At 45.2% G+C, this 17,387-nt stretch overlaps 1 protein-coding gene across 3 annotated transcripts in view; it reads right to left on the bottom strand.

The window, feature by feature from the left end:
* The window catches only part of onecut3a (one cut homeobox 3a), a 22,386-nt gene extending 4,999 nt beyond the window's left edge, over positions 1-17,387 (bottom strand). The window contains exons 1-2 of one of the 3 annotated variants that reach the window (XM_080878406.1): positions 15,936-17,383; positions 1,774-2,541 (exon numbers count right to left, since the gene is read on the bottom strand). In XM_080878406.1, the coding sequence (XP_080734532.1) occupies positions 2,249-2,541; positions 15,936-16,974 (1,332 nt within the window). In that variant the 5' untranslated portion in view covers positions 16,975-17,383 and the 3' untranslated portion in view covers positions 1,774-2,248. Of the gene's footprint in view, positions 1-1,773; positions 2,542-12,608; positions 13,270-15,935 lie in introns of those variants that run through there. The other 2 variants (XM_080878407.1, XM_080878408.1) reach the window with 2 other exon arrangements.

Genomic DNA, 17,387 nt, shown 5'->3' with positions numbered 1-17,387 from the left:
ATGGTACTAATTAAATACCCGCATCAATATAGAGAGGAAGGGGGCGAGGGGTTGGAGGGGGAAATGGGGTTAGAGGGACAGAGGAGGTAGAGAACCAAAGATAGAATGAGAGATTTTCTTCTGCTTCAAAATGTGTCCAGTTATGCGTTGGAAACATTTTGTGTTGCACTGTATGTTTGGTGTCTTTCTCATTTGAGGTTTGGTTATTGTTTGCCTTTAAAATCAGATTCTTGTTTTTTTCTTTTCTTTTACTAAAAAAGTATAATTTCATTCAGTTAAAAGCTGATTGTTGGGCACTATGGCACACACCGCCCATCATCTGCAGGGCGCACTGTAACCGTGTGTTAACCATCGCACCGTTTTCTCTGACTCGCATTAAGGCAGTAAGCATTGGCACTAATTGTTGTAGCATTTTAACAGCTGAGTGTGGTGTTTAGCTTTGGGCTAGCTACTGATAACCCTTGTGTGGGAATAACCAGGTTTGACAGAAATCACATCTGTTGAATTTTTTTTTTCTGCAAGCAGATGAAATGAATGAATGGAAAATCAATGATTTCATAAAACCTCTGAAAACTAATCTAAATGAAACCTCCACTGCACCACTGATGTGTCTTACTTAGGATGCCTTTCTGTTACATTTTACTCTGTTGTACTTTCCCCTTCCTCTCTTTGTGTAATTTTCTTGTATTCCGTTTGGATTGCCCAAATAAATCCCTGCCTTTGCAAAATCCCTGCATTTTCAGCATTCAGGCTAACCATCCCCCTCCTCCGGCTTCACCAGTGCTGGTTGGATGAGGAACAAAAATAGGATAATGGTTAGCTATTGATCTGCCTTCAAAGAGCTGCGAGGCCTGAACGTGTTGTGCCATGACTTCTCCTCAGCATCTAGTGGCTCTTCCCTCCCTCTTCTCCACTCTGAACCCCCCTTGCTCTGCTGGATGCCGGTCTCTGCTTTCAACAGCAGGGGGCACTGTTGCTCTGCCAGCGCAGGCAAGGCTGACGAGGTGTGCTTGCTGCTGATGCTGCTAATGCTGCTGCTGCTGCTGCTGTAGTGAGGCCTTTGTGTCCCCATTTCCACTGGGTCTCATGTGCTCCTCTTACATTCTGCTTTTCCTATGCAGCTGTAATGTAGTTGGCTGGATGCCCGAGCGTGTTGTTGTCATCGTTCGGTTCTCAGTTATTGATTAGAGGAAAAGCTCCCAGCAGAACAAAGAGCATGTCCAGACATCTCACCCGCCTCTCCTGTTGGTCAGAGAAACGCAGACTCTGGGCTCAGGCTAAGAGTAACAACGACACGTCTCCCTGCAGGCCTCCCAACATCTGTGCAAAAAATATACGAGACCTGGGCCTGGAAGACCTGAGTATCTACTGGCGAGTGTCTTGAGTTTCACCTTCATGAGGGGGTCAAGGCCTCGCTCCCTCTCTGTCTGCATCGATTCATTTTTCAATTCATTAGTTTGCCGTATGATCAGGCCGAGCTGCTCTCTGAAATGGCTGGCCATCAGGGAATACCTTTGGCTGAGGAATGAAGGAGACTGCGGGAGGAGGAGGAGGAGGGGGGAGGTAGAGGCAGAGAACTGGAAAGCCTTGTTGTTTTTTTCATGGGCTGCGTTGTTTTCTTCATGACGGCCTTGTGTGTGTGCAGGATGGGGCTCTGATAATAAGGCTATGTGCTGTTCTGTTTTCAGATTTATTGCCGTTCTTTTGCCCTTGTTGCTTCCGTGTGCCGCTGTGTGTGTGTGTGTGTGTGTGGGGGGGGGGGGGGGGGGGGGGGGGGGGACAGCGAGGAGGCAGACACAAAGGAGGTGAGTTGAGAGGAAAAAGCAGAATCAGTGGCTACTTGGGTGGTGAAGGAGGAGGCCTGCATCATGTAGATACCGCCCAACAGAAACGTCAAATCTTTGGTGTCGCTTTGCTTTGTCAGATGCCATAAAAATTATTTTCTCTCAAAAAAAAAGGGAAAAAAAAGACAAAATCAATGATTGTCCTTGTGTGTGAGAAATGCAGAGTGGACCTGACTTCACACTTCACCTTTTTAGATTATGCTTGTTTCAGGTGAGAGCTTGAAATTTTAACTGATGTAAAAGATGATTGCATGGCACAAAGGATTTTTATATCGTGTAGAGGACACCTTCAGGCGCTCCGGGTCTGGCAGGGCTGTTACAGACAGGCTTCGCAGGGAATTTCCAGCGTCGCCTGTTGTTCCGGCCTGGTCCCTCGGCCCGCCGAAGGCCCTCTCCTGCTTCTCTCAGGCCTTGGAGAAGGTGGTGGCAGAGGTGCCTGGCTGCCCGGGGCTGGTACCGTGGTCATCGTGCCAGCGGTCCACACAGCGGCGGCGAGCATTCATGAAGAAGTTGCTGACGGTGCTGAGCTCCAAGCCGAGCTGCTGGGAGATGGTGATCTGCATTTCCTTGGATGGACGCTTGTTCTCCTTGAAGATGGCGATGAGTGTGCGGCGCTGCAGGTCAGTGAAGACTAGACGCTGTTTCTTGGGCGCCGTGTTGCGGTCCTTGTGTTGCTCCTGTTCTTTGCGCTTGCAGGCTTGGTGTGGATGGTAGAGGTGGGAGGGATGGGAATGAGAGTGGGAGGCAAAGAGGAGAAAGAAAACACAACGCAAGGTAAATATACAAAAGTGATCATTTTCATGAAGTGAGAGCTGGAGGTGGAGGGAAGTAAAGTGCGTAAACTATAATTACCCTGTACTTAAACACATAAAACTGGTTCATACACCAGTGGAGATGCTATGGCTCCATCTCTATTGCCATATTAAAGTTGATTTAAAGCTAATCCATGCCTCCTGCCCAGTGGGACTATTCCTTCCATCCTGCAGAGTGCAGACAGGGACCCAGCCTGCGGTGAGAGAGAGAGAGATTGGGGGGGTGGGGGGCGCACTGGCTGTTGCCTGCTAGCTGGAGACACTGCTGTTTGATTCAATATTAATGCAGTTTGAGTCGCAATGGGGGACTGAGTGACTGTTGCACAAAAGTAAGCATTTTGTGTTTGAGTGTGCGTGTGTGGAAATGAAAGATAGAGGAGGGGCAAATGCAGGGAAAGAATAGGTTGGAGAGAGAAAAACAGAAAAGAAGCAGGAGTAAGACAAAGCGTGTGTGTGTGTGTGTATGTGTTTGTGTGTGTGTGTATGTGCGTGCATGCGCGAGTGTGTGCAAGAACTAAAGAGAGTAGCTGAGATGAAGAGGGAGGGGTTGCGAGTGAAGGAGAAAGCGAGATATTGACCGACTTTGCTGTAGGAATTGGGGGGTTCTCTGTAGGGACTGAGGTCAGAATCCCCCCCCCCAGCAGGTCTACAGTCTGCTACTTCAAACAGAGCCCACTGGAGCCCACTCTATTGAGCTCTGAGAGGGTATTTATAACCCCCGCACACCCCCCCCCCCCCCCCCCGCACACCCCCACCCCTCCCAAACACAAACACTGGAGAGGTGCTTGCACTGGCTGCTATGAGCCCCTTCCCATACACAGAGCAATTTTCAAAAGAAAACACGCTGAGTGTACTCTTCTACGTTTGGGAGGGTGTCCGAGGGGGTGATGGGGTTGCGTGCTGCAAACGCAGAAATTAATAGTTAATGGGATGTAGGTAAGTGTGTTGTAAGTATTTGTAGGACACGGGTGGAAAGCAGCAGACAGGTGGAAGGTAAAAGGGAGAAATGGCGCCCAGAGATGGTGTAGGAGGAGTGTGTGTATGTGTGTGTGAGGTTAAGGCACCACCTCTGCAGCCACATGTTCCCCTGCTGACTGAGGATCGAATCCTGCCAGAACGCACTGTGTGTCCCTCTCAGCTTCCCTACTGTCTCAATAAAACGGGAGCAAATTGGAGAGAGAAAGCGAGCGGGAAAGATGCCATCCCTATGGGGTCTCCACCTGCTGCTGCTGGTATTGTCTGATACTTTCATACTCGCCTTCAGTAATGTCTCACTCTCACGCTGTGTGTGTGTGTGTGTCTTGATGCATTTAAGGACAGATTTCTTTTTTTATATTCTCCTTGTGTGTGTGTGTGTGTGTGTGTGTGTGTGTGTGTGTGTGTGTGTGTGTGTGTGTGTGTGTGTGTGTGTGTGTGTGTGTGTGTGTGTGTGTGTGTGTGTGTGTGTGTGTGTGTGTGTGTGAGGAGGCTGTGATTATGCTGAAGTGGCTGGAGCCAAGCAGTGGCGCTGTGTGTCTAATTACAGTGGAGCAGAGCCCATTGATCAGCCATTGCAGTCCAATCTGTTTACTACAGATGTCTAACCTGCACACTTGCGCATCCATCATATTCATATTTCACATCAACACTGCTGCTATATATATCAGGCAAACATGCTAATATGCCACATACAAATTTGTCCATGCTTGTACGAACAGCGAGCGTATCATCATGTATAATACTTTGATTTATTAAAGGTTTAAGAGTAGTAATGATGGTGAGAAAAGGGAGGAGGAGGATGCCATTTCTTTAGTGTCTGAAATGATTCACAATAAGAAAAAAGTAGGACACTAAAGAATCAGAAAGACTACAACGAGAAAGCATATTCTTACTACATCATCATGTATTTATTGTATTTCTCTTTCTTGAAGATACTCTAAAAATGCCAAAGTAAATCCCACCTGGTAGTTCCAGGGATAAATATTGACAGGCTAGCTTATATCCCGGATTTCTTTGTCTCCTAAACCGATAAAAGTTCATATTTAAGATGTTTTCTTTTTCCCAATAAATGGAGCTGCTTACTTCATTCTAATGTATATGAACAGTTCATCATTTGTGTCTTCCTTTATAAAGAAACTCTGCTGAGAATTACTCTTTCAGTCACGTCAGAGTTTGAACATCAAGGTTCCAGTGATAAAGCTTAAGTGCTCAAACATTTCCAGGTGTGATGAAATCTCTATTTATTCTATACTCGACAACTTGTACTGGATCATCACGGCCATCGGGGAGAAGCATACAGCCCATCAGAGACATGCCAGACAGTATGGATTAAACGTGTGTGCAAGAGGATTCGTTTCCCAGTAGGACAATGAGCCTAACATGTATCTAAGCTCCACCGGGCTTTTTTGAAGTCCGAGGAGGAGCAGCAGAGCAGTGCTGACATGTGTGACATGTCTGCTCCTATTCGAAACACAGAACCTCTGGAATGGTCGTGAAGAGTGCTGAGTTAATCATTTTTTCTTATAAAAGCTAAAAATACTAAATAACATTCAGCTTCATTTAAAATAGTTTTTTCAAGCTGGATTTTTAAATACGCTTCCCAAGATACCTGTGTTTATTAATGTAGCTCCTCGTTACACATGAGCATGGACTGCATCTCATACAAGAGTATTTTTGTTATGGGTTTTGCTGCTTTTAGTACAGCTTCTTCCATTTTTATCAATATAGATTGATTACTGTCTTTAGGTTAATAATAATAATAATAATGATGATGATATTTAATATATATTACAACACTCAGTTCTCCATTCATCTTATGCAGCTTCCAGCTGGTATGAGCAGCTTTACTTCCTCCTGTCTAACTTTTTTCTTCCTGTGTGGTTTGTCCAGACACACACACACAACCTCACACCAAAAATAGGACCCCTGTAAAAATCCCATCCAGCCAAATACAACAGCTTTAATGTTTTAAACGCTTTCAAAAATGTTTTCTCATTTATCAAACCGCATCATATCTCAAAGAGTTCCTAATGGTTAAATGTTCTCTCCAATGCCTAAAAGGTAAGAAACACACATCCAAACGTTTTCGCCGTGAGTGCACCTGTGCGTGGGGAAGATGCAGAGTCAGCAGGACGAGTGTTTCTCTCTTAATGTGCCTCCACAGCAAGCTGACACAGTCCCGGACTCTCTCCACATCTTCTCCACCGGATAGTCACGTTCTGCCACCTCATCGACCGCTTGCTTTGTTCCGTTTCTGTCGGTAGGTGTCGCTCTCGTCGTGGCCCGGCTGCACGGGGCGCCATAGCGCGCTGCCTTTGCTACAGGCGCTGGATTTAGTAATCGATATCGATCGATCGGTGAGGAAGGGGGCCCTGATTACTGAACCAAGCTCGGCGTAGAAAAGAAAAAATCGATCATTGCAGCTTTTAGAGCTACAGTAGGCACCGAGCAGAGAGACGGACATAAACTCATGCACAAAGAGCAGCCGGACAGGAGCAGAAATCCTGATTTGCCGCTGGGTGTTTTCAGAGGTGCGCGTGATGCTGATAAAAAGAGAAATGAGATTTCTATTTCTCGCTTTGGAGCTGAGAGCAGGAGCTGACCTACTTTGGAAGAATCCCTCGAGCTCCTCGCTAACATAGAAAGATTGATTCTCACAGCCACGTTTGTCCCGCGTGCCGCTATTTTACGCACGTACATCATATACAGGCTACACAGGTGTAATATCATTGACCATGAATATGCGCACGCAGTGGAAGTCCAGTTAATCCTCATGAATGTCAGCGAATGTCCCCGCAGACTGACCCGTGCCTCCAGACATATGGAATTCTTTAATAATGCCTTTATGCGCGGATGAAAACGGTATAAGTTAGACTCATTTCTTTTCCACTGATGACATTAATATTCTTTGCTTCACGACAAACCAAGCGAGGTTAAGAGAAAGGCCCTGGGTGTCCAATATCGATCGATAGATTCGTGAATAATTCGTGTGTGAAATTCACTTCGTCCAATTAATTATGCCTCGGAGAGGGGAGTGGGCCTGGAGAGGAGATTCATGAAAGGGGCTGGAGACGTGAGAGCGCACCGGGCAGGAAGCGGAGTGATGATCCAGCTTTCTGTGCTGCTGAAACCCGAGCAGGAAAAGGAGTAAATTATCATCACCCGCTTCAGCTGTGATTTCTGCGCCCGGCTGAATACTCACAGCTGTCTTCACGAGGCCTCCTCGATCCCTGCAGATGTGAGCTCATCTGGAGCATTAATCATTTATCGATCATCGCTGCCCTTCCTGCTCATAATGAGAAAGTCAAACCGCCTAATATTGTGCCTGTATGAAACCACGATTACACATCTGCATAAAGAAACAGCCCTGCTTGTTTTCTAAACTTCTCTGGTTGGCCCTGTTTGTGATCCCTGGAAAGGAGACGAGGTCAACAGCGTATGCTGATTTAATTAATTTACCAATAAACATGTTTACGGGTTACGGTTGGGTGCCTTTATATGTATGCACACACACACACACACACACACACACACACACACACACACACACACACACACACACACACACACACACACACACACACACACACACACAGTGCCTCCCCTTTATTGTTGGAATGCAGTGCTGTCCTCACTAATAATCTATGCAGGCTGCTTGTAGCTGTACTCTTCTTCACATGGAGCATGCGTGATTGGGCAGTTTGGCGTTAAAGCTTCGGCCTGTTTATTAAGTGACGTCTCTGCTGCTTTGCATGGGCTATTGCTCTAAAGATTGATAGCAGTGTGCATATATATCCACACGGCCCTCTCTGCAGACTGTGGCATTCGGTTGCAGGGAAGTGCCAAGCTGTCACTCTCTCTCTCTCTCTCTTTCTCTCTCGCCAGGCCAAAACACTTCCTGCTCAATACTCCTTAATGTAATGAGTGAGAATTGGTGTTAATATACTGATAAAGCGGCACAATTTGTTTGTTTGCCTTCTCCTGCGACTCAGCTGCGAGGCATTTCTGTTCTAGCCCTTCAATAACACTCAACCTGAACTCAGTTACACCTTCGCCCACATTCCACCTTCAAGTCCGCGAGACTCTCTGCTGCCTGAAACGTTTGAAGCTAGCCTTTACCTTTAGATTTGCTGTATTAGCTCTCACAACACTCTCATGCATGCACTGGAATTTGGATTTTCGTGTTAATTAGAGGATTTTTTAAAAATACATTTTTTAAAGATCCGTGTCAGCCTGAGATGCTCGAAAAGCTCTTTCGGTGCTGTTTTCATCCCAGCTCGTTATTAGTGAACCCAAGAAACTGCGCAGCGCTAAGAACATTCAATAATGAGCCGAGGCTGATGACTGTGATCATCACGCTTCTTATGAGGTTTTGGATAATTAAAAGCACTCAGCCATTTAAGCGCTGGACCGAGAGCACGGAGCTGAAATTTACCCCGCATTACTTTTTTTTTGTTTAATAGCAGCCCTGTTCTGCACGCGCCATTTATTGTTATGAGTGGGTCCATTGTTAGAGTGATAATCTTATCTGTGATTATCATCGATTTCAGTGATAATTGCTTGAGTTATGTGTGATAGCTGTAATCATGATTCTTTTTTTATTATTACTGTGAATGTACAGACAGGTGGCCATAGGGATGCTTTCCCACAAACAACAGGTGGGAGTTTATTTTTTTTCTTTAAAAAAAATAATATTTTTGGAGGTTTTTTGGTTAAATTTTGCTTTTACTGAATTCTGTTAAATTAACTTTCATATTTATGTTAAATCTTGTTAAGTAGTCGAAATGATAAACTATTTAATTTCTTTAATTTTTTTTATATAATTTCACCCCAGCAGCAAATTATTCTCATAAAACGAATCAGCATTTAATTAATTAAATAACCATGTAGTTTAATATTGAACCATCACGATCATTTACTGTAAATCAGATGTGGGGTGAAAATTATAAAAGAATATTTACCGACTTTGTTTTCTGTTCGAATCCCACACCATTGTTTTCAACTTTTAAATCTCGCGGGACTGGCAGGATCTGCGGACTTTAATTACCTTATTTTTATATTTGCACTCCTGAGTGGATGTGTGCACATTTGTGCGCCATTTGAGGGTTTCATATACTTGATTTCTCAGAAACAAAATATCTTCAAATGTCAGCTGGCCGCCGAGCTGTCACTTCTCTGCTAATTTTTTATTTGTCGCAGGAGAATCATCACACTGATCTGCAGTCGGATGATACTGTTTACTCTCCACGGGGACGCAGACAGGTTTTCAATATGCAGGATTTTCCAGATTCAGTTCAATACCGTCCTCACTCAATCATGCGAAGAGAGAGTCAACACAAATATTTCCAGCCCTTATTTCCCAGCCCGTTATTGCACCCATGTAATTGCATTTATCTGATTTATTCTCTCCAATGCAAGACAAAGGATATTAAAATGGAGAAAATATATTATATAATAAAATAAGGCGATGTGTCTTTATCTGTTACAAAATGCACATTTTGAATGTAATGTTTAATTTTATATTATGTAGTCCTTTTAACACTGATGTATCGCTTGAGTTTTACTTTAATAAGTGTGTCAATTATGTTTAGGTTTTTATTTTTGTACAGTAAGATATAAAATATATTTTATTTAACTGGTTTTCTATTTTTGTGTGCAAAGTTTTTGATCAGCAAACAGCAGCGATTATTATTGAACGGTAGTTCAATAATAATACCAGTAGCAGTAATAAAATTTATAGTAATAATATTAATAAAAAAATAATAATGATGATAATAATAATTTTGTTTTGATACACAAGGATATTCTATAATAATCTCTCACACACGCCTCAAAGTCAGAAATCCTGAAAAACGGAAATGCAGCGTCAGCGCATTCACGTCCCTCACCAAAGCAACAAATTAACCAAATTATTAATTTTAGCTTAAACCCGAAGGCAGTTCGTTATATTTAATAACATGTAACACAAAGGCTGCAAAGGCTGACATCGATTCATTCATCAATTGATTTCACAGTCGTTTTGTTCCTTTGTTGATCTGTGTGGGGTTGCCCAACCGGAGTTTCGGGTTGCATCTGTGGGTACGATAAGCGGTGTGTGTGTGTGTGTGTGTGTGTGTGTGTGTGTGTGTGTGTGTGTGTGTGTGTGTGTGTGTGTGTGTGTGTGTGTTGCGGTTTGGTTGTGATCGACCCTAGGAAGACTTAAGGCTCCGTACATACGAACCATCTGCAGGCTTCTTTCTTTCTTCCCAGATATGATTTTTACCTATTTTTTATTTTATTTTATTTTTATTTTTACATCCAAAACATTGTTTACAAACTGTTTTACAGTGTGAGCTAAATGTCAGTTAAATCATTTAATCTTCTTTTGTGTCTGTCAAATATTTTCCCCTTTGGCGAGAGAAACAAATTTACAAAAGATGAATTTTTGCGATTATTTCTTATTTGAGTTTTTCACTCAAATTCATAATCTGTCTTTCTACCTTATGGATCTCCTTTAATGCGATGCTATATTACTTTTTATTTTATTATTATTATTTAAAGTCTTACAATGATCAAATGGATATCCGCCCTTTTCGTCTTTAATTGCTCGGACAGTGTCCTTGCCTTCTGTTCTTATCCTGCGCATTAAACGAGCCATTATCGGGCCTTTAATAACCGATGGCCTGTCAGAGCGCCAGATAAGAGGGGAGTGTGCGGAATCGCTGCTGCTTCGACGCCGCTGGACACTGATTTATAACTAGCGGTGGTTTTGGTTACTCAAATCCCCAATCACCCCTAAAAAAGTAATCTGTTACTTATTTCCTGAAGTATCAGAGACATTTGGAAAATAGCACAGCGAATCACTGTCTGGAATAAATCAGGGCTGATGACGAACTTGAACAGATCACGATAAAATTAACAATTTGGAGCGAGTGAAAAGACGCCTGGCAGAAATGTCGGCACTGTGCACGAGCACAGGAGCTAGCAGAGCATGTGGTTTTTTTTCGGGGGCACCCCGGCGTTACATAACTCCGGTCAACATTTTAATTGCTCACCAGCTGCTCTTTGGAGTCCTCACTTACTGATGCTCTTATGCAAACCACCACAGCCTGCAGACAAAGGCCCGCGGTGTCATTATAAAAGGTGTTGTTATAATAACACCTGTTATAACGACATTATAACGGCGATATTGTCCGTTATCATGCCTCAGCTCCACTGACAATTAGCTCATTTCACATTTAAAATCCTTTTGTGCACCTATTGAACTCCAAAGCGCGTGCACGAACAGCGAGATTAAATTAGGATTGTCTTTGCTTTGGACCTTTTGTGTTTTTACTTGGAAGTAGGGGACGCGCGCGGTGCCATTAACCCTCTGATGCGATCCGCGTGCATGCCGTTGACTCTGCCAGCAATTTGATTTAAAGGTCATTCTCTCCTATCGATCTGGTTTGGAGAGGGGGCGACTGAGCAGCGTAGGAATTGATCATCTAAAATAGAAGAGACGGTATTGGAGACTGTACGGAGCGCTGCTGCATTTATAATTGCTAACCACGCACCCCGTGTGAATTGGAACGTGCGCGCGCTGTGAGAGGAACGGGTGAAGACGTGGGAGAGACGACGCGGGCTCCGGCTTCAGTCAGGCTAATCTGATTTCTATTAAAATGACATTATTTTGAATAATAAGGTCGACGTGGTCAGAGCCGGCTATGCGGGACGGCCAGTGTGGGTGGGATGTGTGATGAGCAAAAAGAGGTTAAACGACTGTGAACTGTGAGTCGTCTCTCGCTGCTAATCCCACTATAGCACAGCCTTAAAGGGAAGCCAAACTCTCAGACTTTCACTTGACAGCTCCGTAAGATTCGTCCTGTTATGTGTTATGAAAGGTGAGCTGTTAATGGGAGGGAGGGGGTTGCATGGCGGAGATGGAGGGGGTTGCATGGCCGCATGGCGCAGCTCCAGAGATGGGAAGGAGATGCCGGGGAATGGAAATCGATACAGATTCAGGGCTCACCAGATCGGCCTTAACAATTGGCGCAGACGCACTCTGCATCCCGATCACACACATACTGGAGAGAAGAAATGGAGGAGGCGACAATTGCGAGGTGCTGGTGGTAAAACACTATCCTGTGGGAATTAACGTATATGGTTTTGCTTTGTGCTGTTTTGCAGTTCCAGCATGACTCCAGCAGTGCATTATTATGAGTCCTCATTTCACACTCGAACATCAGGATTCCTCTAAATGTGTTTGTTTAGGAGTCCAGCCAGCCTCTCCACACGAGGCTACAGATAATGTCATTTCATTTGGAGTGAGCTTCACTGAACTCGGGATTTAAACAAAATAGCCTCGAGGTATAACCTCAAGAAAATGACTGTTGCCCTCCCACCAGGGGATTGAAAAGGCGATGCTTGTACACGCGTGTCTCAGTACTTACAGCACATGATGCTGTGCTTAACGAACAACGAAGCTCTGAAACCACAGCTGCACTGTTTACTCCCCTATCTTCCCCTCATACATCAATTATTAACGTACCAATCGATTATTTCGCAGGCCAGCATCAAGCCATCTTTTCATGTAAAAAAAAATGCTGTTTGAGATTATCCCTCATCAATCACTTCTTAATGTTTCTACCAGTGAAACCCGTTATACTAGATTAAAAAAAACAAAAACATCACACCTTTTAGGCATTTTTATTACGTCAGGATATTTCCGTGAAAATCCCAAAATAAAGATGACCTCCACTTTGTATCTGCAGCTGCTAAAAGAAGCTGAAGATGTGATTTAAATGGAAACCCCGATGGGCTCCGTGCTGGACTGGAAAGTAGGATGCGTGGTGGTGTGATTGACGCGATTGTGGATTGTAATATTGATCGTTGGGTGGAAGCTGTTGGATGAAATAATGGTGTTTAGAGGCCACAAGAACGGTATCAAGTATGTATTTGGAAAACTCCAGATCACCACCTTCGACTGTCCTCAAATATTTCAGCACTCTGGACAGCGCCAGAAACTGACCAGCAGGAAAACGCTTTGTGGACATAAACACAAAGCTTTAACCACCTTCTGTGTGCCACACACAAACCAACACACATCGATTTAATTTAAAGAAAAGCAACAATTTAATTAAAATATACAAAACACCCAGAATTCATCAGTTTGATATAAAAGCCCGAGTTTATCTCAAAATGATGAACCCCTAACCAAAATTAAGACCGTGCGTTGTAAGGAATGGAAATGGGCTGGGGATCTTAATAAATACATATATTTACCCAGGAAAATGAATGGATTAGTGCAGAGAGGAAAGGGCGCAGAGTGACGCTGATGGGGGGGATGGTGGTGGATGAGCTGGAGTATAGCTCCAGGATTAGGCCTGTGTAAACTGCATGTAGTCCATTGAAACATGAATAGAGGCCTCCCACCGTCATTCTCGACAATGTTTTTCCTCTGTGTCCTGTGGGTCTTGACCTCCACACCCTGGCACGTGCTCCGGCCATTTAGATGGAAATGAACCGCTTCTTTTTGACAGAGAGGGAGAGAGAGAAAGGGGGGACCCTGGCATGCCATGGCACATTATCACTGGTAAATGGAAGGAAACGAAGCGGGTATTCCTGGAAGGTAGGAATGTATTTTTTCTGATGATATTTTCCGTGTTGTCCAACATCTGTTGGAAAAACGTGAACATTACCCGGGTGCACGAACCCCCAAAGAACAAACAAGGGATTATACACCGCATAAACAAACAGAACATGATAACAGGAAAGAAAAATATGTGCAGGGGCGTTTTTTTAAACCAGCTGTCCCCTTTCCCAACCTTTTCCGGCTCCCGCCTTCCCCCCCTCCCTTCTGCTCCAGGGGAGAAACCAATGGGAGAGAGTGCTGAGGCGGGATAATTGATAGATGCACTGGCTATCCTTATCGATCAGGGCTGTATTGACTCGACCAAATACATTGAGATGGAGTGTGGAATTCAACACAGATGCAAAGACGAATTGTTTTCATCGTTAATGCGATCTTTAAATGCCCCCCAAACCTCACTCTGCCCGCGTCTCTCTTAAAGCTGCCCGCTTACACAACAGCCGTCTGCATAATATATGTTCAGAGTGTGGAAATGCCTTTTGTTTACGTGGCCAGTGTGTTACAGGTCTGCATATGAAGAACACGGTAAGTGGAGAAAGCATTAGGAGATGTTAAGCGTGAAGGACACACATCCCCCCTCCAAACGTGCCCACCTTTGCTCTGCTTTTCCTGTCGGCAGTGAATTGTCATGTGTGTGCGCGCGGACACTGGTATTTTCGCATTAGCTAAGCAGGGCAGCTGCATTGATTCGTGTGACTGTGATGAATTTGGAATAGTAATTTGAATTTATTGATTGATGTGGCCGAGCGAGTATGGCCCAGCCTCACTTTCAGCATCCAAACCCCCACCCGCCTCCCCCAACTCCCACTCCCAACCCACATGAAAGCCGAGGATAATTGTGATTTTAAATGCAATGAGTAAAATGTTGCTCCCTGCATTTACATACGAGTCATTTGTCATTTTAACCCACCTAGAGTGTCCTTGCTTCTGCTGTGGCAGCAGGTTGATGCACAGTGAAGGCTTAAGAATCAGCTTTTTCCAAAAAGAAGTATTTATTAATTGTGTGGTGGCAATTTCGAATAAACTTCATTTATTCATTTAATGTTGATAACATTTGCACTTTCTGGTAAACTAAAATGTGGTAAAACAGTGCAGCTCTTATTTTCGTTCACCACTGAGCACCTCTAGTCTGTCCTGGACCTGAGCACATTCAAATATGCGGCAGCCGTGTGCTGCACAGGACTGTGCCACTCCAGCACGCTAGTTGAATTGAGGGTTTTATCCTGGTGCCGGGTGTGGAAGATATAAAACCCCACTGCCCAATTAGCTTTAACAGCAGTGGCACTTAAAGAGACAATTGTGGAGTGTTTAAATCTTTATTTACCAGAACCCCACTAAATACGCAAAGGAACAATTTACATGCCATTAAGTGCTTTTCAATAGGGCATTGACTGGAACTAAAATATGCCACTATATCTGCTTAATTGAACTGTTCACTGAAATACGACGCAGAAGCGCTGATTGACGTTTGGAAGAGCAGCGCGTCTAAACAAGGCCTTTACAGAAACATCAATGATGGGGGACCTTTCACTCACATCTTTGTATTAACTCCACCGTAGAGCTTGTTTTCATTTATATCCTATTAATCAGGTTGCAAGTGTTAAAGACTTTAAAGTAGGCAGAGATTTGGGTTCAAATCACAGCCTTTAATGTGACAATCTTTGCGCGATAAAAATCGAAACGATGGATCAAAGTGGCGAACCATTCAGAAAACCGAAATGCTGAGGCAGAGAGGGTTTGTGCCACATTTAGTATTTGTCCTGTTAAGCTGAGATCTCATATAACTTCACAAACAGCAATAAACAATTTCTCAGCACAATGACTAAATAGGCCTTAAATCAAATTAGTAGACAGAGATCCCAGAGAGAAGAGGGGACAACACAGACCAGAGAAAGACGCATCTGTTTGTGTCTTACAGATCCAGATCGATCATTTATCACTGCGCTACTCTGAAAGGGGACGCCTGGACCTGGAATATTGATCCATAGGAGGTCATGCTCCCCAGGCTCTTTGGCCAGGCCTCAGACGATCCTTGTTTGTGACCACGCGCATATTTGACAAGGAGAGAGCCAAAGAATTAGATGAGGTTTGTTAAATAAATAAAACTGGGTGTTCGGGGCACAATGATATCAAAGTATAGCGTTTACCTTTCAAGTAAGATTTAATCAATTTCACTTCTCGCTCTGAGTTCCTTTGTTTCGCCTCTTTCTGCGTGCATGTGTGTGTGTGTGTGTGTGTGTGTGTGTGTGTGTGTGTGTGTGTGTGTGTGTGTGTGTGTGTGTGTGTGTGTGTGTGTGTGTGTGAGAGAGAGAGAGAGAGAGAGAGAGGGGGGGGGGGAGAGTGAGACAGAGGAAGATGGATGCACGCATGCATACTGTACTCGTGCGTAAACGTGCGTAAAGCCAAAAGTGTCTGAGCAGACTCGGTTTGGTTTGGAGTCTGTCTGTTTATGACAGACAGCGCTTCTCTTTTGTTTATCACACAATGTATGTTTATATTACTGTGCATTGTAGCATCAATCAAAATATAGATCTCTCTAAACATTTAACACCTCAACTGTCATGATGAACTTTTACTCGATACAATCGACTAATAACTTCTACTAATGTCTATTTGAGCTGCTATTGACAGTCTCGCCACATTGACTTCTAATTGATCCCTCCACATCACTCAGGCTGTCTCCTCACTCACCTGCAAGCCTCAGCGCTGACATCCGCTGGAACTCGGGCTCCTGGAGCCACTTCCACATCCTCCTGAACGTCTCTCGGCCCGACTTGAGTTTACTCCAAGGTTTAGGATTCCGCAGCAGGTCAGACAGAGTTCCCTGGGACCGACACAAGATCCTCTGAGCAAAGATGGCCTGGGGGATGCTGTAGCGCTTGAGCTCTGCTGTTATTCGCTGTGCCACCTCCTTGGTGTTTATCTCTTCCACCTGCCCTGACCCAGCACCTTGCCCGCCTCCCACCACCGTCTGCCTGTCTCGGTCTGAGAGCATGGATCCGTTTGCCTGAGAGTGCGGATGGCTGTGATGGTGTATACCGTTCAAGGATGTCATTAGCCCGCCCCCGTGACCCCCGAGACCGCGGGCCAAGTGCTCTTCACCCCTGGACAGCATGGCTGCGTGAGACTCGAACCCCCCCGAGGAGAGCATCTTGTCGTTGGAGAGGTGAGCTCCGGGACCGTAGGCGCTGAGAGTCTGCTGGGAGCTGTGCAAAGACCCGAGCCCGTTGGACAGGGGTGACAAGGGCTGCCCCATCCCGGACATATCTTTGGGGTAGTGGCCATAGAGGTTACTCATAGAGGCGAGGCTTCGGTCGTCTCTCATCAGGGTGAAGCTGCCGCTGACATTCCCAGCTGCAAGTCTCTGGTGTGCTGGATGGTGGTGAGCATGCGGGTGTGGATGGTGAAATTTCTCCGAGACCGTGGATATGGGGGGCAGGTGCTGTAGCGGCGTCAGCGTTGTGTAGGTGCTGCTCAGGCTCATCCCGGAGTCGCACGACATGGTCATAGCCGGATGCAGGGGGCCAGACAAAGCGTGGTCTGGGCGATAGTCCCCCGCTCCCTCCAGTATCGAGGCCATGCTGGACACCATGGCTGACCGCCCGTGCGACACCAAGTTCCGATGCGACGCCGACGACTGGCGCGCGTGCGGGGAGTTCATTAAGTCGCTGGTTTGATGGGAGTGAGATACACCGTGCAGATTTCCGATGTTTTCCATTGTCAGCTCCATCGTTGAAAGGATCTTTATTTCCACCCCTCGCGCCACTCTCTCGCTCTCCCTCTCTCTCCCACTCCCTCTGTCGCTCTATCTCGCGCTCCTTTCCAATAAATTTGAAACGATTTCAAAGCCAAGCCATTGATTGGAGTTGCCTCTCCGCAGTCAATCCAGCATGGTTTTAAAGGATCGGGTCCCGGCCGCCAAACAAACCGCTGCTTGGTGCGTGAAGGTGTCTGCGCCTGCCTGGTTTCTCTCCGCTGAGCACCTTCTACTATACCCAAAGCGCTGCTCGGCTCGCTGTGTGTATATTGACGTGCCCGCGCTCCTGTTAAAATGAGACCGAGCCTGAGCCTGTGCGTAAGTGCGCGCCCCCGTGGCCTATCCTCGCACTCGCGAACCCTGTCTGGGGCCAATCTGACGTCACT

Source organism: Rhamphochromis sp. 'chilingali' (genome assembly GCF_963969265.1).
Source record: "Rhamphochromis sp. 'chilingali' genome assembly, chromosome: 3".
Lineage (NCBI taxonomy): Eukaryota > Metazoa > Chordata > Actinopteri > Cichliformes > Cichlidae > Rhamphochromis > Rhamphochromis sp. 'chilingali'.
Note: the sequence above shows the minus strand (reverse complement) of the source record. Positions and strands in the feature narration are given on the sequence as shown.